We start from the raw sequence: 23,834 nt of genomic DNA, 5'->3' as shown, positions 1-23,834 counted from the left end.
GCACAGACCGTATAAGTCTGCCCAGCACTATCCCCGCCTGCCAACCACCAGTCCCGCCTCCCCCCACCGGCTCTGTCACCCAATCTCAGCTAAGCTCATTAGGATCCATTTCTTCTGAACAGGATTCCTTTATGTTTATCCCACGCATGTTTGAATTCCGTTACCATTTTCATTTCCACCACCTCCCGCGGGAGGGCATTCCAAGCATCCACTACTCTCTCTCTGAAAAAATACTTCCTGACATTTTTCTTGAGTCTGCCCCCCTTCAATCTCATTTCATGTCCTCTTGTTCTACCGCCTTTGCATCTCCGGAAAAGGTTCGTTTGCGGATTAATACCTTTCAAATATTTGAACGTCTGTATCATATCACCCCTGTTTCTCCTTTCCTCCAGGGTATACATGTTCAGGTGAGCAAGTCTCTCCTCATACGTCTTGTAACGCAAATCCCATACCATTCTCATAGCTTTTCTTTGCACCGCTTCAATTCTTTTTACATCCTTCGCAAGATACGGCCTCCAAAACTGAACACAATACTCCAGGTGGGGCCTCACCAACGACTTATACAGGGGCATCAACACCCCCTTTCTTCTGCTGGTCACACCTCTCTCTATACAGCCTAGCAACCTTCTTGCTACGGCCACCGCCTTGTCGCACTGTTTCGTCGCCTTCAAATCCTCAGATACTATCACCCCAAGATCCCTCTCTCTGTCCGTACCTATCAGACTCTACCCACCTAACACATACGTCTCCCGTAGATTTCTATTCCCTAAGTGCATTTCTTCGCATTGAATTTTAATTGCCATTAAGTCTGGGAGAACACATGCAGGACATCAAATATCAACAAAAAAAAAAGAAGATAATAAGGTTCTAATATAATAGATTTTCCACATTCGAAGAGCAGGAATTGGTTGGGATTGAGGATGTCGGCCCTCTTCAAACTCTAGATGATGGGAGGGGCCTGCATCTGCAGTGAGGTGGGGCCACTGCTGCTGCCTTCTGCTCCTCCCAGAGATGAAGTATAAACACGTCTGGGTGAGGCTGAGAGAGGGGGAAATAAGCCACTCTCAGGATGCCTACCGGACAGAAATGAAAGCACGTTTAACTATACATGCAATAATAATTTTGATTTTCAGGTTTTGCTGCCTACTTCGGGTCTGGTACATCAAGCTCCATCTCTGGCCGACCTCAAATCTAAGCTAAAAGCCCCCCTTTTTTTTTTGTTTTTTTTTTTTAATTTTATTTATCATTTTACTTAATTACATTCACATTTATCACATTAATGTAAGGAAATACAGAAATTAATATAAAAAGGAAAACATTTTCTCTCAACAATATATATTTACATAATTGTCCACAATTGGAAGATCCAAGATCAGGAAAACAATCAAAGAAAATAAGAAAAACTCAAAATGGTTAATCTTACACTTCTCATTTTCTGAGGGAGGAAGGTTAATCGGTTATTGCAGCTGGTACAGTGGTAACTGAAGGAAGTTGCTGCAGAGGATTCTTCATCTGTTTCCACAAACTCTTATAATTTCTTAGGTTCAAACAAATAAGTAATAAGGAAATAAAACACTTACAAGGGAATCGCTAGGAAGGTCCCACCTAGGGCAATGATTCCTAGCTTAAAAGCCAAGACCTCACACCTCCCAGTCTGCGATTCCCTTGATGTGTCAGGAAATATATGCATCTTTGAACCCAAAAAACTATCAACCATGTATCGGAAATACAATTTCAAAACATTGTTCCTATCTAAATCAAAGACGAAAGTCACTAATAATAAATCTATAACTTCTGAATTTTCCAAAATGTCAGTTAAACTTACATCTCTTTTCTCTGATAAAGAAGATTTTAAAGGAAATATAATTTTAGAGGGGCATAATCGAACGAAAACGTCTATCTCCATGGGCGTTTATCTCCGAGAACGGGTCCGTGAAGGGGCGGACCGAACCGTATGTTCGCAAAAAAATAGACGTCCATGTTTTATTCGACAATGTGTGAGCTGGGCGTTTTTGTTTTTCAGCGATAATGGAAAATGAAAGCGCCCAGCTCAAAAACGAATAAATCCAAGGCATTTGTTCGTGGGAGGGGCCAGGATTCGTAGTGCACTGGTCCCCCTCACATGCCAGGACACCAACCGGGCACCCTAGGGGGCACAAAAACAAAAAAAAAAGGTAAAAGAGCTCCCAGGTGCATAGCACCCTTCCCTTGTGTGTTGAGCCCCCCAAATCCCCCTCAAAACCCACTGCCCACAAGTCTACACCATTACTATAGCCCTAAGGGGTGAAGGGGGGCACCTACATGTGGGTACAGTGGGTTTGGGGGAGTTGGATGACTAAGCATTAAGCAGCACAATTGTAACAGGTAGGGGGGGATGGGCCTGGGTCCACCTGCCTGAAGTCCACTGCACCCCCTAACAACTGCTCCAGGGACCTGCATACTGCTGCCAGGGTATGACATTTGAGGGTGAAAATAAAAAGTTGTGAAATATCATTTTTTGTGGTGGGAGGGGGTTAGTGACCACTGGGGGAGTCAGGGGAGGTCATCCCCGATTCCTTCTGGTGGTCATCTGGTCATTTAGGGCACTTTTTGGGGCCTTATTCGTGAAAAAACAGGGTCCAGGAAAAGTGCCCTAAATTCTAGCTACAAACGCATACTTTTGTTCCATTATCGGTGAAATGCGCCCATCTTTGTTCAGCCGATAACCACGCCCCAGTTCCGCCTTTGCCACACCTCTGACACGCCCCCATCAACTTTGTCCGCATCCGCGACGGAGTGCAGTTGAAAACGTCCAAAATCGGCTTTCGCTTATACCGATTTATTCGTTTTTGGGAGCTAAACGTCTATCTCCCAATTTGGGTCGCAATATAGGCGTTTTTCTCTTTCGATTATAAGCAGGATAGTCACCAAAAGGTGGCTATCAGAAGATATTAACAAAGTATCAGAGATATATTTCTTCAAGAATTCAGTAGCTGATATATAGGATATTATAGGTAAATTTATCATTCTAAAGTTATTTTCCCTTAATTGGTTCTCCAGAAATTCCAATTTTTACAAGAAAGATAACTATTCTTCATTACCAAGTTATCTGATTTTCATAGAGAAGCCATTTCCGTAATCAAAGTCTCTATTTTTATATCTTGGACTTCCACTTTGTTAGATAAGTATTAATATAAATTGTTTAAACATCTGAAGAAGAGAGTTATTCACATTCTGCTGCAGATCCTATAATATGTCCATTATGACATTATTGGCTTCATCCAGTCCAATTTCTCCACAGAAACCGCTTCAGATATCTTCGGGGGGAAGAGCTCACTCTCCAATCCCCTAGTTGTTTTATTATCCGAGTCGATGCTGCGCTAGGACCTCCTCGGGTCACATGAAAATCCTAACCCACTTCGGGCGTTTCCATTATTGACCTCCATAGTGAAGCATTACTATTTCCGGGTCTTGGAGGGGTCATGCCAATAGGGGGACTCAGTCACTCCCTCCACTGAGATTCGGCAATAAAGCCTTGCTGTTCCCCGAAGCAAGAACCGATATCCCCGACGTTATGACCCCGAATCTCTCCAAAATAGACTGAGAAGTGGTGGGAACCCCAGCCGTGTTCGAGGAGGACAGCACCACGGCTTTGCCTTTTCTCTTCCCCATTCTCTGGGGAGCGCGCCCTCTTCTTCAGGCATTCTGGTGTAAAACGGGAACTCAACTAGCATACGTCCTCCCTCATCGCCATCTTGGATCCTCCAAGTTGGGACACTCTTTGTCTGGTTTCTCCTCAGAGGCCTGTCTGATATGGGTAACCCTACAGCATAGCCCTCTGAGTCATTGAAACATGGAAGCCCCTCCACCACTTACAAGGTGGTGTCCCTTCGGAGGGGAAAGCCCACCTTTTTGATGCTGCTTTTAACTCCTAACCCTTATTCACTTGTTCAGAACCCTTATTTTATCATCCTCTCTTTAATATTCCCTTATCCCTTATTTGTCCTGTTTGTCTGTCCTAATTAGATTGTAAGCTCTGTCGAGCAGGGACGGTCTCTTCATGTTCAAGTGTACAGCACTGCGTACGTCTAGTAGCGCTTTAGAAATGATAAGTAGTAGTAATAGTAGTATGCAACCTGTTCAATTTTTTATTATATTCACAAAAATTATCAACTGAATATCATCAGCAAAAAAATGAAAGTTCACATTCATTATTTCCAACAATTTAGCTAACGGTGCCCAATATAAATTTAAAAAGCAGAGAAGAAAGAAGAGATCCCTGAGGGACTCCTCAGGACAGATTTTTTAGGAGATATCTCTTGATTCCAATTTACAATGTAGGTATGATTTGACAAATAAGAAGCAAACCAATTTAGTACAGAGAAACTGTAACAAAAGCAGGACTAAGATCAAGCTGCACCCACATTGCATCAAACCCTTGATCTGCTTTTACTAGGACATCATTTATTATAGCCACCGATAATGACTTCATACTATGATTATGTCTGTACCCAGATTGACACATAGACAAAATCTGTTTTCTGTCAATGAAATCTGTCAGTTGCTCTAATACTACTTTTTCTAAAACAGAAGACAAAAGGGGCAGATTAGAAATAGGACAAAAACTGCAGCTCCTCAGTACCTCTCCGCTCTCATCTCTCCCTACATTCCTCCCCGAGAACTCCGTTCACTGGGTAAATCTCTCTTATCTGCACCCTTCTCCTCCACTGCTAACTCCAGACTCTGTTCCTTTTATCTTGCTGCACCTTATGCCTAGAATAGACTTCCTGAGCTGGTACGTCAAGCTCCATCTCTGGCCGTCTTCAAATCTAAGCTAAAAGCCCACCTTTTTGATGCTGCTTTTAACTCCTAACCCTTGTTCACGTGTTCAGAACCCTTATTTTATCATCCTCACTTTAATATTCCCTTATCTATTGTTTGTCCTGTTTGTCTGTCCTAATTAGATTGTAAGCTCTGTCAAACAGGGACTGTCTCTTCATGTTCAAGTGTACAGCGCTGCGTACGTCTAGTAGCGCTATAGAAATGATAAGTAGTAGTAGTAATAACCCTCCTCAGCTTTTTTTTTCTTGTCTTGAAAATCGGAGTAATAACACCCTTTTTCAAATTGTCAGGTACCTCTCCTTTTTGAAGAGACAACTTGACCAAATGAGTTACAAAAGATAAAAATGCTTTGCTACACCTGACCAAAATTGAAAAAGGAACAAGGTGGGAGGCGGGACTGGTGGTTGGGAGGCAGGGATAGTGCTGGGCAGACTTATACGGTCTGTGCCAGAGCCGGTGGTGGGAGGCAGGGATAGTGCTGGGCAGACTTATATGGTCTGTGCCAGAGCCGGTGGTTGGGAGGCGGGGCTGGTGGTTAGGAGGCGGGGATAGTGCTGGGCAGACTTATACGGTCTGTGCCCTGAAGAACACAGGTACAAATCAAAGTAGGGTATACACAAAAATTAGCACATATGAGTTATCTTGTTGGGCAGACTGGATGGATCGTGCAGGTCTTTTTCTGCCGTCATCTACTATGTTACTATGTATCCAGTGCTATCACAGAAGAATGTAGACGTGAAAGGTGTTTATCTACTAAGGGGGTCTTTTAATAAGGCGCGCTGGCATTTTTAGCGCATGCTTAAAAAATGCATGCGCTAAACGCTAAAGTCGCCAATGCATTCCTGTGGGCGTCTTTAGCTTTTAGCATGTGCCTATTTTTAACGCGTTCTAAAAACACCAGAGTTCCTAAGTAAAAGACCCCCTAAACTTTCTGTTACCTCTGAAAAATCTTCCCAAACTTCGTTTTCATTCACCAGAAGGCAAAGGGGCCACAGGAACTAAGCTAGCTACCTTTTTCTCAAAATAATCAGCGAACCCTGAACTCTTAAATAATTCATTGCTTACGGCTGAATCAGAAGTTAAAGTAAATCCCTTCACCAGCTTAGAAATCTGATGAGGGTTATTACCAGCCTCCATCCAACTAGCGGAAAAGTAAGCACCATGATTTGATGATGCATACTTTGTCAGGGGGCACACACATGGGTGGAGCATGGAAAGAACATGCAAATAGACACATTCATTATATTTATGCATATCCTGACAAGGGTCCGCCTTAGGAGTGAGCACCAAAGAAAAAGATCTAGGTGTTACTGTAGACAATACGTTGAAATCTTCTTGCCCAGTGTTCAACGGTAGCCAAAAAAGCAAACGGGATGCTAAGAATTATTAGGAAAGGGATGATAACACCAATAATACTATAATGCCCCTGTCACTCCTTGGTGCAACCTCACCTTGAGTTTTATGTTCAAATTCTGGTCACCGTATCTAAAAAAAGATGTAGCAGAATTAAAAAAAAAGGTTCAAAGAAGAACAACCAAAATGATAAAGGGAATAGAACTCCTCTCATGTGAGGAAAGCCTAAAGAGGTTTGATCTTTTCAGCTTGGAAAGAGGCAGCCGAGGTCTATAAAATCCCGAATAGTGTAGAGCGGGTAAAAGTGAATCGATTTTTTACGCATTCATAAAAGTACAAAAACCAGGGGACACGCAATGAAATTACGTGGAAATACTTTTAAAACAAATAGGAGGAAGTATTTTTTCACTCGGAGAATAGCTAAGCTCTGGAACTCATTGCCGGACGATGTGGTAACAGCAGCATATCTGGGTTTTTAAAAGGCTTGGACAAGTTCCTGGAGGAAATGTCCAAAGTCTGCTATTGAGATAGACATGAGGGAAGCCACTGCTTGCCCTGAGATTGGTAGCATGGAATGTTGCTACTATTTGGGTTTTTGCCAGGTACTTTTGACCTGGATTGGCCGCTGTTGAAAGCAGGATACTGGGCTAGATGGACCATTGGTGGTATGTATCATTCAGTGTAAAAAATGCAACGAAGGCTGCTACATTGGAGAAACATGTCAGATGCTAAAGAAGAGATTTAATTTGCATAGACACCATATGAAAAATGCCAATACCAATAAAGATGTCACGCCTGTGGGGCAGCACTTTACAAAACCAGAACACTGTACCAGTGATTTCATAGTAAGAATCCTTAAAGGGAACTTTAAAACAATACAGGAACGTAAGACCTTTGAAGTCAGAATGATTAAATATTTTGACACCCACCAGACAGGACTTAACAAAGATCTGGGTTTTCTAGCCCATTATAAACCATAAAATTACTGCTTTGTCACCCTCCTGTCTCCACCCGACTCTTCCTGTCTCTCACCTATCCACCCCCATCCTGTTAGACTGTCACTGTAATGCTTTGATGTTTCACTTATATATACTGTCATCTACCAACATTTGCTTATTTCCGATCTGACGAAGAAGGGCAACCTTCGAAAGCTAATCAACAAATGTATTATGTCCAATAAAAAGGTATCATCTTATTTTCTTTTCCATGTTTTATTTTGGGTTTTTTTCTATTGAATAAGTTTGAAAGGAGTGCCTTCTTACCTTCTTATTCTGGATTCTCTTACAGAATTATCCTTGCAAGCTTCGCTTATTTGGTCTTTACCCTCAACAGAAAGGATCGATGTGAACACTGCCTGTTCAGCTAACTGCTTCACCCTCTGTCCCAGAGCCATAAAGTCACATTTGATATGTTCAGCAGAATACCTAGCAGTATAATTTGTGCCAACATGGATGAGCAGCATACGATGATGATCAGTAGGTTTCAGGAGTCTTGGTAACGTTTCTGCTACATCCCGAATCTTTGCACCAGGCAGACAGCATGCCTCCCTGGACATAATGTCTGGGGGGCAGATGGGCGCCTCTGTACCCCTCAGAAGAGAATCACCAACTACAACTATCTTTCACTTCTTATTGGCCACTGATCCAGCAGCTTTCGGACTGTTGAGCTTTGTTCTCTCTTGTTCTTGAGATATTTTCAGCTCTTCTACCTCCAGGGCTGTAAACCAGTCATTCAGTTCAACAGAAGCGAGAGTTGGTGGGTTGATTTTGCAGGATCTGGTGATCTGTGTCTTGTTTTCCTCTTTCTGTACAAGATCTCCTATCTCTTTGTTGGAATATTAAATCAAGTGACTGCGTGGTTAATTTCCACTTTCCGTTTATTATCTTTTCAATAAGCACTTCAATAACCTTGTAGCTCAATTAGTTCTTGTATCTCTATACTCATACATTCACTCATACTACACCACACTCATCCAACCACTACATTTATGCTTATACATATAATAGTTATTCAAGGTAAGTCCATGAAACTCAGAGAACACAAAAGTCCCTTAGGGGTACTCCAGTACTCGCTTGATTAATGAGTTATTATATCTCTGTCAGAGCACCAACAGTTCAGATCATAAACCGGAACTTATTTCTCAGGTGGAAATGTTTAAGGTTCCTCCTCCGTGTCTTCAAAACTCCCAAGAGTACATTTTGCTGAGTCCACGATTCATCCTTGATCAACTACTTGTACAATTGATCTCCACTTTCTTTTCTTTTCTTTGTGGTAGACCAAAAGGTAGAACCAGCGTCCTTATGTTGATAACCGTATCTCTTTGTTGGAGATACCCAATGCATTGAGATGCATTTTGGGATTGATTGCTGATAGTCACAGATGCTTCTTAGTCTTGCCTCTCTTAGGGCCCCTTTTACAAAGCAGCAGTAAGCCCAATGCGGGCTTACTGCTTGCTAAACAGGAAGTACTGCCGGGCTACCACAGCAGCCCGGCGGTACTTCCAACCCCCCAGCGCACCATCATATCCGGTTGTACCCGGCGGTATTCGGGCAGTGCTGCGCGTTGCCCGTTTACTGCTAGGCTTAGCACAGGAGCCCTTACCACCACCTCGATGGGTGGCGGTAGGGGCTCCCCCCCCCCCCCAAAATGGCCACACGGCAAGTGCTTTACTTACCGCACGGTTATTTCCTGCAGAAAAGAAAGACTACCCTTCTACCAGCTGCGGTAAAAGGTGGCCTCAACCAGCGTCAAAAACATGTGCCGATACCAGAACAGGCCCCCTTTTGCCGCAGCTTGGTAAAAGAGGCCCTTAGGTCTTGTACTTTTTTTAACGAGAGATTCAATGTGCCTACATTTAGCACATGAAGCCAGTCCCTTGCCTTGGATCCAGCATTCAGTCTGGACAGAAGCTGTAAGGAGAGCAGCAGCTTTCTGGGCTCGATACTTACTACTACTACTACTATTTAACATTTCTAAAGCGCTAGTAGGGTTACGCAGCGCTGTACAATTTAACATAGAAGGACAGTCCCTGCTCAAAGAGCTTACAATCTAAAGGAGAAATGTACAGTCAGTCAAGAAGGGGCAGGCAAATTGGGGCAGTCAAGATTTCCTGAAAGGTAAAAAGGTTAGGTGCCGCAAGCAACATTGAAGAGGTGGGCTTTGAGCAAGGCTTTGAAGATGGGTAGGGAGGGGGGCCTGGCGTAAGGGCTCAGGAAGTTTATTCCAAGCATAGGGTGAGGCGAGGCAGAATGGGCGGAGCCTGGAGTTGGCGGTGGTGGAGAAGGGTACTGAGAGGAGGGATTTGTCCTGTGAGCGGAGGTTTCGGGCGGGAACGTAAGGGGAGATGAGGGTAGAGAGGTAATGAGGGGCTGCAGACTGAGTGCATTTGTAGGTAAGAAGGAGAAGCTTGAACTATGTGCTTTTTGTACCAGAAAGAAAAGGTCCCAAAGTCCTGATCCTATCTTATTCTTCACCTGTTCTTTAAGTTACAAGAAGCAGGATGTTATATTAATGAGAGATACAAGTATTCGTTCAGATTTTTTCTGTTTGTAGTTCTATATACTTTCTTACCTATTATTTATTTATTTTATTTATGACCTTTATATCCTGCATTAGCCCGAGTGGAACTCGGGTTCAGTGTGGCTTACATATATTATCAGAAAGTAAAATACATCATATAATGTTAAACCAGTAAAACTAGAGTTAGGAACAGATGTATTCCAGGAACTGTTTGAGAAACACTGGTGTAGGGGTTAACATCTGAGTCTCCATCCTCACTGGAAGCTTGAAACTGGAAGCTGAGTAAATTGAAAGGATTAACCATCTATTAAGAATCTTAATTTATTTTAGAAATGCTTCCTTCTGAAGATGTATATTTGTATAAAGTTAAATCACATGCGGACTGTGAGAATTTGCAGAAGGATCGTAGGTAGATTGGAAGAAATGGCAGATGAAATTTAATGTGGACAAATGCAAAGTGGTATACATTGGGAAGAATAAGCCAAATCGTATTGACTTGATGCTAGGTTTCACCCAAGAAAAAGATCTAGGGGGTCATTGTGGACAATACATTAAAATCTTCTGCTCAGTGTGTGGCAGCGACCAAAAAAGCAAATAGAATGCTAGGAATGATTAGAAAAGGGATAGAAAATAAGACAAGGAACTATAAGTGGGCTATAAATAAATTATAATGCCTCTGTATCACTCCATGGTGTGTCCTCACCTTGAGTATTGTGTGTAATTCTGGTCTCAAAAAAACATACAGCGGAATTAGAAAAGGTTCAAAGAAGGGAAACCAAAAGGATTAGGGGGTGGAACTCCTCTCGTATAAGGAAAGGCTTAAGAGAGTAGGGTTCTTCAATTTGAAGAAGAGACAGTTGACAGGGGACATGATAGAGGTCTACAAAATCCTGAACGGAGCAGAGCAGGTGGACATGAATCGTTTTCTGTTTGGAGAAAGTACAAAGATGAGGAGATACTCCATGAAGTTACATAGCAGAGCCGGTAGTGGGAGGCGGGGCTGGTGGTTGGGAGGCGGGGATAGTGCTGGGCAGACTTATACGGTCTGTGCCGGAGCCGGTGGTTGGGAGGCGGGGATAGTGCTGGGGCAGACTTATACGGTCTATGCCAGAGCCGGTGGTGGGAGGCGGGGCTAGAGCTGGGCAGACTTATACGGTCTATGCCAGAGCCGGTAGTGGGAGGCGGGGCTGGTGGTTGGGAGACGGGGATAGTGCTAGGCAGACTTATACGGTCTGTGCCGGAGCCGGTGGTTGGGAGGCGGGGATAGTGCTGGGGCAGACTTATACGGTCTATGCCAGAGCCGGTGGTGGGAGGCGGGGCTAGAGCTGGGCAGACTTATACGGTCTATACCAGAGCCGGTGGTGGGAGGCGGGGCTGGTGGTTGGGAGGCGGGGATAGTGCTGGGCAGACTTATACGGTCTGTGCCAGAGCCAGTGGTTGGGAGGCGGGGATAGTGCTGGGCAGACTTATACGGTCTATGCCAGAGCCGGTGGTGGGAGGCGGGGCTGGTGGTTGGGAGGCGGGGATAGTGCTGGGCAGACTTATATGGTCTGTGCCGGAGCCAGTGGTTGGGAGGCGGGGATAGTGCTGGGCAGACTTATACGGTCTATGCCAGAGCCGGTGGTGGGAGGCGGGGCTAGAGCTGGGCAGACTTATACGGTCTATGCCAGAGCCGGTGGTGGGAGGCGGGGCTGGTGGTTGGGAGACGGGGATAGTGCTGGGCAGACTTATACGGTCTGTGCCGGAGCCGGTGGTTGGGAGGCGGGGATAGTGCTGGGCAGACTTATATGGTCTATGCCAGAGCCGGTGGTGGGAGGCGGGGCTAGAGCTGGGCAGACTTATACGGTCTATGCCAGAGCCGGTGGTGGGAAGCGGGACTGGTGGTTGGGAGACGGGGATAGTGCTGGACAGACTTGTACGGTCTGTGCCAGAGCCGGTGGATGGGAGGCAGGGCTGGTGGTGGGGAGGTGAGGATAGTGCTGGGCAGACTTATACGGTCTGTGCCTGTGCCAGAGCCGGTGGTTGGGAGGCGGGGCTGGTGGTTGGGAGGCGGGGATAGTGCTGGGCAGACTTATACGGTCTGTGCCCTGAAGAGCACAGGTACAAATCAAAGTAGGGTGTACACAAAAGTAGCACACATGAGTTGTCTTGTTGGGCAGACTGGATGGACCGTGCAGGTCTTTTTCTGCCGTCATCTACTATGTTACTATATTACATGGTAATATTTTAAAGAGAATAGGAGAAAATGTTTTTTTCACGCAAGAAATAGTTGCTCTGGAAGATCTAGTAAAAGCAGTTAGTGTGTCTGAGTTTATAAAAGGTTTGAACAAGTTCCAGGAGGAAAAGTCCATACATTGCAGACATAGGGAAAGCCACTACTTATCTCTGAGGTCAGTAGCGTGGAATCTTGCTACTCTTTTGGATTCTGCCAGATACTTGTGATACTTGGAAGCAAGATACTGGGCTGGATAGACTGACCCAGTATGGCTATTCTTATGTACCTTTTGTATATGTGTGGGGCAGCAATTTGAAATATATACCTTTTGAGTCTGCTGTACTGAAATGTTGCCTTGAACAACTGAAGATTAAAAGTTCTCTGCCACAATTGTTTGCAGATTATCCCATGCAGCTGGGCTCAATGGTGATCAACAGTATCTCAAAACTGACTCAACTTGGATCATCTTCTATGTATAATCTGCCGAATGCTCCCACGCTTGCTGACCTGGAAGACGACGTAGAAGAAGAAGGTATGGTGTTTTGATTATAATAGGTAACATAGTAACATAGTAGATGACGGCAGAAAAAGACCTGCACGGTCCATCCAGTCTGCCCAACAAGATAACTCATATTTGCTGCTTTTTGTGTATATCTTACCTTGATTTGTACCTGTCTTTTTCAGGGCACAGACCGTATAAGTCCGCCCAGTACTATCCCCGCCTCCCAACCACCAGCCCCGCCTCCCACCACCAGCCCTGGCACAGACCGTATAAGTCTGCCCAGCACTAGCCCCGCCTCCCAACCGTCTCTGCCACCCATTCAAGGCTAAACTCCTGAGGATCCCTTCCTTCTGAACAGGATTCCTTTATGTTTATCCCACGCATGTTTGAATTCCGTTACCGTTTTCCTCTCCACCACCTCCCGCGGGAGAGCATTCCAAGCATCTACTAGTGGAGTAGTGGCCTAGTGGTTAGAGCACCGGTCTTGCAATCCAGAGGTAGCTGGTTCAAATCCCACTGCTGCTCCTTCTGATCTTGGGCAAGTCACTTAACCCTCCATTGCCTCAGGTACAAACTTAGATTGTGAGCCCTCCTGGGACAGAGAAATATCCAGTGTACCTGAATGTAACTCACCTTGAGCTACTCCTGGAAAAGGTGTGAGCAAAATGTAAATAAATAAATAAAATACTAGAAAATAAAAAATTATTTTCTGGAAATGGCACATGGCAAACCCAGAACTACTGCAGGTCACCTGGGCACTCTCAGCGGTAGTGATGTTTTATCACGCAGTAACCCTATCGCACCTTGGCAAAAGGGCCCCTAAGTCACAAATAGGTGCCATAACTGACCACTGGAGGGATTAAGGCATGACCCTCCCCCCTTTAATCCCCCTGTGGTCACTGACCCCCCTCCCACCCACCAAAGATGTGACAGTACATACCAGGCTCTGTGACAGCTTCTGATGTTGGGTGGTTGGGAGGTGGGGATAGTGCTGGGCAGATTTATACGGTCTGTGCCAGAGCCGGTGGTTGGGAGGCGGGGCTAGTGCTGGGCAGACTTATACGGTCTGTGCCCTAAAAAAGACAGGTACAAATCAAGGTAAGGTATACACAAAAAATGACAAGTGAGTTTATCTTGTTGGGCAGACTTGGTGGACCGTGCAGGTCTTTTTCTGCCGTCATCTACTATGTTACTATATTATGGCCATTCCTATTAGAGCAGCAAGATGATCCCAGGAGTAGGCTAATGGTCAGTGCAGTGGACTGTAGAGAAAGGAACTCAGGTCCATATCCCACTCTAACAAGTGTACTTATGGTGGAAATTGTGAGCCTTCTAAAACCCATAAAATAGCAATTGGACCTACAGATTGGAAACAGCTACAGACCTGCGAGCTTTTGTAGTAGTGTACAGTATATTTTTAGATGTTCCTGGAGGAGTTGCAGTACAAAATAAGGCTGATAAGGTGGGATTTACAACAATCCCTTTATGTGAAGTCCACTGCACTGACCACTAGGCTGTTCCTCTGCTCTCTTGGGATGTCTGTGTGGCCAGTTTACTAGGAATGGTACCACACAGCCATCCCTAGACCTTTTTGTGCATTTTTTTCTAGGAGTTTCTTTTTTATTTATTTTTTTTATTATACGTAAAGAAATATATACTGAGCACAGAAATGTCTGGTAATCAGTGATTTTTGAAGCAAAGAAATAGAAGTTTTTCTGGTTTGAAAATTGCTATGTTCAAGATGAGAATTTTAGACGCTTTCACCAAAATGTCTACAATTGGACTTGGTCGTCACGTCGAAAATGTTATGTCTGTGCTCACCTCGCCCCCTGGTGACCAGAATCGGTGGCTGCTATGGAATATCACCCGTTCCAGTTTTCAGGCCAGTCCGGTCCAGATCTTCCAGACTGCCAGACTTGCTCCTTTTTGTTTGAACCTGCACAGCTCTCGTAGTTGCCTGGTGATTGCTGGGCTTATTAGCCATTTGGAAACTCTCTGCCTTTGCATCGTCTAAGGTCCCTGGTATGTTGGTGCTTTGTGCACTTCTGCCTAGTCTAGTTTCTTGTTTTAGTTTCTTGCCCGATTCTGCTGTCTGCCCAGACCCAGCTTGGTTCCTGGTTTTCTCTTCTGTTTGCTGCCTGCCCAGACCCGGCTTGTACCTTGGGTTATTCTACTGTTCTGTGTCTAGTTCTTGATTGTCTGTTTGTGTCTTCTTGTTTTAGTGGCTGCTTGCAGCTTTCCCTTCCTTGCCCTGCTGCCCATGTATGTTCCTTTCCCCTCTGATCCTCAGTTCCAGTCCTGCCTTGCCCAGTAAGTCCTGCTGGCCACTCGCAGTCAGGAGCTCAACTCCTGGTGAAAGGTGGCCAAGTGCAGGTGAAGTTTAAGTGTGCCTGCTCTGCTTTCCTGCTTGATTGCCTCTGCTGCTACTCCAGTCCAGGGGTCCAATCCTGTTCTGCCTAGTCGCCGGTGTGGGGTGGTTTCGCCTGCCACTGCCGCTCCTCGGCAGTGGCCCAAGGGCTCACGAACCCTGTTCCAGCTTTGAAAGCGTGACAGAAAATGCCCCTCTAAGTGTATTCTTTGTGTATGTAGATTTGTGGGAGCAACTTTGGAATTCCCTCTTTAAATGCTCTAATTCTTCCACAACTATACAGTCTTTGTACTTTAGGCATAGATGTCTGTGGATGCCATGTAAGCTGCATGTGATTGATCCCTCTAGCTCTAATTTTATGCTGGTCTTGTCAATCTCAAGTGGGTAATATTAAGCACCTTATATTTGACTGTGTATGCATTCAAAACTATTGGAAAGAAATCTGGTCACAACTGGTAGACATTTTTCACCTTCCTGGCTCAATCACTTGTAAATTTGTGATACTTAGATCGATGCTACAAGAGATTGCCGACTCCCAGTGAAGGGATTCTCTGTAGCACCATGATATCTTTAGCGTTGAAGGTAATCTTTTCGCATTGGAAGTCCTTATCTCAAGCCACCTACCAGGAATGGTGGAACTTATTGTTGCAAATTTATAAATACGAAATTCACCTCGCAAAGAAATCTTCTCGTTTTGCTTTGTATAGGGAAAAATGGCTACCACTTGTATCTTAACACTGTACAGTGATTAGTACTAAACTCGGTGTATCTCATGGCTTATGCAGGTTCCGTGCTCTGATTTGTATACTCCAGCTCCCCCTCCCCCCCTTTGTTTTTTCAATTCTCTCCTTCCTCTCTCTTTTCTTTTCTTAATATAATCTTAATATAGGATTTGTTTGCTGCTTCTTGAATGTGAGCTCCAGTATTGCCATATATTGTAAAGTGTTGCTTGTTACTATATTGTGAGCTCTTGTTTATCTCTGTACTAGCCGTTCAGCCCGTAAAAACGGGCTAGTATGGGGGGGGGGGTTGAAAGGCCGAGTTCGCCGCCGTCGCCACCCACCTTCCACCTGGTCGGGCCCTCGCTCCGCTATTGAAACAGCGAGGGCACGCAGCACACAGCTCTACTGCTGAGCTGCCGTGGCCTTCCTTCTTCTCTGCCTGTGTCCCGCCCTCGTGTGACGTAACGTCGTCGAGGGCGGGACACAGGCAGAGAAGAAGAAGGAAGGCCGACAGCAGCTCAGCAGAGCTGTGTGCTGCGTGCCCTCGCTGTTTCAATAGCGGAGCGAGGGCCCGACCGGGTGGAAGGTGGGCGGCGGTGGCAACTCCGGGTGGGGGGAGCATTAGCGACGGCGGTGTCCCTCGCAAATGCGCAGTAGAGACCCTCTCCGTTCCGCCCCCGTCACACGTATTGACGCGGGGCGGGGCAGAGAGGGTCTCTACTGCGCATTTGCGAGTGAGTACGACACTCGCCATTTATATATATTGATTGAAATGCAATAAAAGAAATTAAACATTAAATCCAAAGTAACTGCTGCCCCCATATCGCATGTCTTTTTTACAGTGTCTTTATCTGAAGGGAATAAAAAGGGACGAGAAAAGCCGTGTTTTAACTCTCGTAATCTGATCTTTGAATTGGATTCATGCAGTGGAAATGGTAAAGTTTGTCTTGTCTACAGAGTATCCAAGACAGGTAAGAACAGCAGAGAGGGAAGGATATTGTTTCCAAGTGTTGTGTAACAGCTGTACAATTAGACATGCTTTCATAAGCAGATTCACAGGGGGGGGGAAAAAAGCTATGGGGCCCTTTTACTAAGTTGTGTAGGCGAATATGTGTGTCCTACACGCGTGAATTTTGAACTACCGCCCGGCTACCAAGTGACCCGGGCGGTAATTTTTGTGGCGCTAACCGAGCCGTAATCGGTATTGTACGTGCGTAGACCATTACCGCCCGGTTAACACGCGAGACTTTACTGCTAGGTCAATGGGTTGCGGTAAGGTCTCAGACCCAAAATAGACGTGCGCCAATTTTAATTTTGCCGCACGTACATTTTCGGCCCCCACCCCCCCAAAAAAAGGCCTTTTTTTGCAGGTGCGCTGAAAATGGACCTGCGCGCGTCCAATACACAGGTCTACACCAGCGCAAGACATTTTTCGGCGCACCTTATTAAACAGACCCGTATAACTCATATACTATTGTACAAAAGGAAATCATTTTTTTTTCTCAACATAAAAAAAATGTTTTCTTTTATTGGTTCTAGGGCTAATATTACCTGATACAGAGATCTGGTTCTTGGATCGAGCCCTATACTGGCATTTTCTTACTGACACTTTCACTGCCTACTATCGACTCCTGATCACTCACTTGGGGCTACCACAGTGGCAGTATGCTTTCACTAACTATGGAGTCAGCCCACAAGCCAAGGTAGAATTGTCAGCTGTTTCATATTACAATAGCCATGTTTATAATTTATTCAAATCTGCACCTTATAGCGAAAGAATTCTGAGAAATCATCGCTCATGGAGGCTTAATATAATTTGCACTGGACAGACAAGATGCTGTATTTAAGCCTTGGGTAAACCTGAGGGTAGCAAGATCACCTGAATTAGTCTCACCAATGCATTATTTACCATGTTTTTTGTTATAAATTACCTTAGAGGGTAAAGGGTCTTGGATTTGATGTCCAGCCAAAGCGGTTTACATATATTATATACAGGTACTTAATGATTCCAAATTACCCTGTACTGAGATGCCTTTGTTAACTATACAGTTGAAGGGTTACAGCAGATACAAAACATTGCACAAGTGAAATTTTATTACGTTTACCTTTTAATTTTTTTTTCAATGAAAACCAATAAAAAGATTTATTTATTTATTTGTTGCATTTGTATCCCACATTTTCCCACCTGTTTGCAGGCTCAATGTGGCTTACATAGTACCGTGAAGGCATTTGCCAACTCCGGTATAGAAACAAATACAGGTTGATGTTATAGTCTTGTAAGGTTTATAGATCTAGACAACAGTTAGGAATAGTAAAGAAGGAGACTGTATAATATACATTATAAGGTTTGCTTAAGTTGTGCTGCAGAGATTTAGGCCCTTAAGTTGGGTCCGTAGGGTATGCCTTTTCGAAGAGATGGGTCTTTAATGCTTTCCGGAAATTAAGGTGGTCATACGTTGTTTTCACAGCTTTTGGAAGTGCGTTCCACAATTGTGTACTTATGTAGGAGAAACAGGATGCATAAAGTGATTTATATTTGAGTCCTTTGCAACTTGGGTAATAGAGATTGAAAGTAAGGTACCCTAACTCCTCTAATCCAGTTTTCTAATGACTATTAAGATATACAATGTATTCTTCTGTGTTCCACATTATTATGCTATACACTTCTCTAACTGCTTAGTTAATAGTCTTTGGGGAGAGCTTTGAGGTTAGGCTGAAGAAACTAAGTAGGACTCTTGTGTGTCCTGCTACCCAAGAAAGAATGTAGCTGGGATGTATTCTTAGCTGTATTCTTAGACGTTTCTTCACAGTGGGCTCACTGATGGGCCTGGTGGCTATGCCTTGTATTGCCAGGTGCCAAACCTGCTTTTGATTCTTGAACCTATTTAGCATTTGAAGAACAAAAGCCCTCGCAGTTTTAAAAACACACCAAACACAGCGAAGGTGACTCAGACTGATCAGACGATGTTCCAGTAGTCTAAAAGTTTATTAAGAAACATCCAAGACTCAACATGAGCTGTGTTTCAGTCTATTGGGCCTGCCTCGGGTGTCTAAAAATTAAAAACATTCAAAGCAAAGTTAAATAACTCTCTTGTTCTACAAAACCATGCAGCAATGGCGACACAGACCATTAAAAGTGAATGGGCTGTGTCGGCAATGCCGCACAGACAGCCGCTAGCACGGCTTTGTAAACAGGAGGGTAAGTGACTTGGAGGGGCATTTTCGAAAGAAACATCCAAGTTGCGATTTGGACATCTTTGCAAAATGTCGAGATCCAGGGGTAGGGAAACCCGTATTTTCGAAAAACGATGGACGTCCATCTTTCGTTTCGAACATACCGTCAGAGACGTCCAAATCCTTAAATTTGGACGTCCCTAGATTTAGATGTCCTTGGATTTGGACGTTTCTGACTTTCGGCAATTTTCGAAACCAAAGACGTCCATGTCAAAAACGTCCAAATGCAAGCCATTTGGACATGGGAGGAGCCAGCATTTGTAGTGCACTGGTCCCCCTGACATGCCAGGACACCAAAAGGGCACCCTAGGGGGCACTGCAGTGAACTTCATAAAATGCTCCCACGAACATAGCTGCCTTACCTTGTGTGCTGAGCCCCCCCAAAACCCACTACCCACAACTGTACACCACTGCCATAGCCCTTACAGGTGAAGGGGGGCACCTATATATGTGTACAGTGGGTTTGTGGTGGGTTTTGGAGAGCTCGCTGTTTCCTCCACAAATGTAACAGGTAGGGGGGGTGTGGGCCTGGGTCCGCCTGTCTGAAGTGCACTGCAGTACCCACTAAAACTGCTCCTGGGACCTTCATGCACTGTCATGGACCTGAGTATGACATCTGAGGCTGGCACAAAATATTTTTAAAGATGTTTTTTGATGGTGGGAGAGGGTTTGTGACCACTGGGGGAGTAATGGGAGGTTGTCCCCTTTTTCCTCCGGTGGTCATCTGGTCATTTCGGGCACCTTTTTGTGCCTTATTCGTAAAAAAAAAAACATGTCCAGGTGAAAACGTCCAAGTGTTGGTCAGGGACGTCCTTGCTTTTTTCGATTATGGGTCAAAGATGTCCAAGTGTTAGGCACGCCCAAGTCCTGCCTTCGCTATGCCTCTGACATGCCCCCTTGAAATTTGGACATTCTTGTGACAGGCTGCAGTTGGAGATGTCCAAAATCAGGTTTCGATTATACCGATTTGGACGTCTCTGGGAGATGGACATCCATCTTCCGATTTATGTTGAAAGATGGACGTCCTTCTCTTTCGAAAATGAGCCTGACAGTAACCTACCAGTACACCTCTGCTTTTTCACATCCTCCTGCTTTTTGCCTTCACTATCTCCCTCCAAAGAGCTGGCTTGTTTTGTTGCAGCAGGCGCTGTATGGGAGTTGAGTTAGGGGAAGGGTGTGAATGTTAGAGCAAGGTTGGGGGGTCTTAAGGACTGATGTGGGTGATAGGGATGATGTGATATAAACATTTAAATATTTGAAAAGTGTTAATATGAAAACAAATCTTTTCCAGAGAAGAGGAAGTGGTAGAACAACAGGACATGAATTGAGGTTGCGGGGGGGGGGGGGGGGGGGGGGGGGGGGGGGGGGGGGGGGGGGGGGGTCAACTTAGGAATAATGTCAGGAAGTATTTTTTCATGGAAAGAGTGATGGTTGTCTAGAATGCCCTCCCGCAAGAGGTGATGTTGACGAAAACAATAACAGAATTCAAAAATAAACGCAAAGGATTCCTATATGGAAAGAGAATGGAAGCAAAACAGAACTTAGCAGAGCTTAGATGGTAACTCCAGTAATTGGGAAATAAGGCCAGCGCCGAGCAGACTTCTACGGTCTATGCCCTGATTATGGCTAGATACATCTGGATGGGCTGGAGTGTGTTTTGATGGCAACTTCTGTAGTTGGGGAGTATGTCCAGTGTCGGGCAGACGTCTATGGTCTGTGCTCTGAAAATAGCAAGGACAGATCAAGATCAAGAATATATATGTTATATTGCAACACATGCTATGAGTTTATCTTATTGGGCGTGCACCCGGGGCGGACCGCCCCCACAGTCTCCCCCCTCCCCCCCTTGGTACGCCACTGTGGCTAGGTCTTTCGAGCTCTGATATGTAACAGCCATACGTTTTTGTCTAGTCACCTTACTTTCTAACTCTTCTTATTCTCTTACCTATCTATATGTTCCATCTTTGCTTATACCCTTCACTGTCAATTAAAATGTTCTATTACGTACTATGTTGATATTGTAAGTAGTATATTATCTAACCCAAAAAATGTGCAGAGAAGCTGATGATGAAAGCCTGTTAAAGGGTTGTCCATCTATGTAGGTACCCTAGGCTTATGAGGCTTCATTTGTTTAATTATTAAATACTAGTAAGAAATGCCCATTTCTGGCAAAAATGAAACGGGCGCTAGCAGGGTAATCCCCCCCCCCCCCCCCCCCGTCCTCCCTCCCTCCCTCCCTCCCTCCCGAGTTGCAGACACCCCCTCCGTTCCGAGTTGCACACCTCTCCTCTTCGTCCCTCAGTGACGTGGTTGCGAGGGCCACCCCGCCCTCAACATCATCGCGTTTTGACGCGAGGGCGGAGCTACAGTGACTGGAGCCTGCAGGCCAAACCGGATATCTCGGGCGCCTCAAGTTTCCGGCTTGAGGCTTCAAAGTGCCTTTTATATATATAGATAAAGAAAAGGTTCAGAGTTGATTGACCAATATCTGGAAATTAGAGCAATTAGATTTGATGAAAGCAGTATGTTGTGCTGTACTTTGTACTGTTATCTGAATATTTTCACTGCTGTAATTGTCTATTGCTCATGTTTGATTTATTCTTACTGTACACCGCCTTGAGTGAATTCCTTCAAAAAGGTGGTAAATAAATCCTAAGCAATAAATAAATAATGATGTCATCTTGTACTGTTACTTTTTTTTTCAGCAATGGTTTAATATGTTCAAGCCCATCACCTTCAATCCAGTTTTATTGTCAGAAGACAAAGAAGCATTCCTCAACAAACTCGATCCCAGCAAAGTTTTTAAAAGCAAAATCAAGACCCCAGTAATCAAGAAGAAATTGCTGGCCCAAACTACAGATTCCCAAAAAGGTCACTCAAACACAGTTGCCAGCAGGAACCCTTCATTTCCTGGAAACACAGCTAGAAAATAAGTGATCGTTTTCAAAGAGCTTTAATTTCAAATTGAACTCTCTGTACACCTGAAAAATGTAATGCACCGCACTCTAGTAACTTTGGGTTTGAAATGCTAGTTTATTACTTATGACCTTATGTCTTAGGTGCAAAATTATATTGCACGAAAGGGAAAACACTTGTATGTTACAGGAACATAGTGCAAAGAATTTCATATATGAAGCTTATGGTTAGAAGAGGCTTTTTTTTATTTTTGTTACATTTGTACCCTGCGCTTTCCCACTCATGGCAGGCTCAATGCGGCTTACATGGGGCAATGGAGGGTTAAGTGACTTGCCCAGAGTCACAAGGAGCTGCCTGTGCCTGAAGTGGGAATCGAACTCAGTTCCTCAGGACCAAAGTCCACCACCCTAACCACTAGGCCACTCCTCCACTGTTGCTACTATTTGAGATTCTACATGGAATGTTGCTATTTCACTAGCAACATTCCATGTAGAGGTCGGCCCTTGCAGATCACCAATGTGACCGCGCAGGCTTCTGCTTCTGTGAGTCTGACTCCCAGAAACAGAAGCCTGCGCAGCCTTCTACATGGAATGTTGCTAGTGGAATAGCAACATTCCATCCATGTAGAATCTCCAATAGTAGCAACATTCCATGTAGAATCTCAAATAGTAGCAACAGAATCTCAAATAGTAGCAACATTCCATGTAGAATCTCCAATAGTAGCAACATTCCATGTAGAGTCTCCAATAGTATCTATTTTATTTTTGTTACATTTGTACCCCGCGCTTTCCCACTCATGGCAGGCTCATTGCGGCTTACATGGGGCAATGGAGGGTTAAGTGACTTGCCCAGAGTCACAAGGAGCTGCCTGTGCCTGAAGTGGGAATTGAACTCAGTTCCTGAGGACCAAATTCCACCACCCTAACCACTAGGCCACTCCTCCACTGTTGCTACTATTTGAGATTCTACATGGAATGTTGCTATTCCACTAGCAGCATTCCATGTAGAAGTCGGCCCTTGCAGATGACCAATGTGACCGCGCAGGCTTCTGCTTCTGCGAGTCTGACGTCCTGCACATAGATAATCTACTGTTTTAGATACTTTCATCAGTCCTTCAAACGATGAACTACTCTTCGCATTTTACTACATTTCATGTTTTATCCCAAATAGGGCTTTTGTAGAATTAAATGGTTACTTTTTATGCTGGCATCGTGTTATATCTCTGTTATTTGAATTTCAGTGCTGTTAAATATGTATATTTTTGATCCTGTTTCATTGTAGTCTTATTATTAGGTTTCAGTGTGCTGTTCTCAAGTTTACCTCATTCATTGTATTTATGTTTATACTTGTGGGCTCATTTTCAAAAGAGAAGGGCGCCCATCTTTCGACACAAATCGGGAGATGGGCCTCCTCCTCCCAGGGTCGCCCAAATCGGCATAATCGAAAGCCGATTTTGGGTGCCCTCAACTGCTTTCCATCGCGGGGACGACCAAAGTTCCCGGGGGCGTGTCGGAAGCGTAGCGATGGCGGGGCTGGGGCGTGCTTAACACATGGGCGTCCTTAGCCAATAATGGAAAAAAGAAGGGCGTCCCTGACGAGCACTTGGCCGACTTTACTTGGTCCATTTTTTTTTTTGCGACCAAGCCTCAAAAAGGTGCCTGAACTGACCAGATGACCACCGGATGGAATTGGGGATGACCTTCACTTACTCCCCCAGTGATCACTAGCCCCTCCTACCCTAAAAAAAAAAAACTTTAAAAATATTTTTTGCCAGCCTCTATGCCAACCTCCAATATCATACCCAGCTCCATTTCAGCAACCTCAAGTATCATACCAGCTCCATGACAGCAGTATGCAGGTCCCTGGAGCAGTTTTAGTGGGTACTGCAGTGCACTTCAGGCAGGCGGACCCAGGCCCATCCACCCCCTACCTGTTACACTTGTGGTGGTAAATGTGAGCCCTCCAAAACCCACCACAAACCCACTATACCTACATCTAGGTGCCCCCCTTCATCCCTAAGGTCTATGGTAGTGGTGTACAGTTGTGGGGAGTGGGTTTTGGGGGGCTCAGCACACAAGGTAAGGGAGCTATACACCTGGGAGCTTTTTCTGAAGTCCACTGCAGTGCCCCCTAGGGTGCCCGGTTGGTGTCCTGGCATGTCAGGGGGACCAGTGCACTATGAAT

At 44.8% G+C, this 23,834-nt stretch overlaps 1 protein-coding gene across 1 annotated transcript in view; it reads left to right on the top strand.

Moving 5' to 3' along the window:
* The window catches only part of TPGS2 (tubulin polyglutamylase complex subunit 2), a 52,477-nt gene extending 30,561 nt beyond the window's left edge, over positions 1-21,916 (top strand). The window contains exons 4-7 of the mRNA XM_030191893.1: positions 12,309-12,440; positions 16,343-16,471; positions 17,040-17,203; positions 21,440-21,916. Coding sequence (XP_030047753.1) covers positions 12,309-12,440; positions 16,343-16,471; positions 17,040-17,203; positions 21,440-21,667 — 653 coding nt within the window. The 3' untranslated portion in view covers positions 21,668-21,916. The remainder of the gene's footprint in view (positions 1-12,308; positions 12,441-16,342; positions 16,472-17,039; positions 17,204-21,439) is intronic.
* Positions 21,917-23,834: the final 1,918 nt, after the last annotated feature.

The sequence above is a fragment of the Microcaecilia unicolor genome, chromosome 2 (genome assembly GCF_901765095.1).
Source record: "Microcaecilia unicolor chromosome 2, aMicUni1.1, whole genome shotgun sequence".
Taxonomy (NCBI): domain Eukaryota; kingdom Metazoa; phylum Chordata; class Amphibia; order Gymnophiona; family Siphonopidae; genus Microcaecilia; species Microcaecilia unicolor.
Note: the sequence above shows the minus strand (reverse complement) of the source record. Positions and strands in the feature narration are given on the sequence as shown.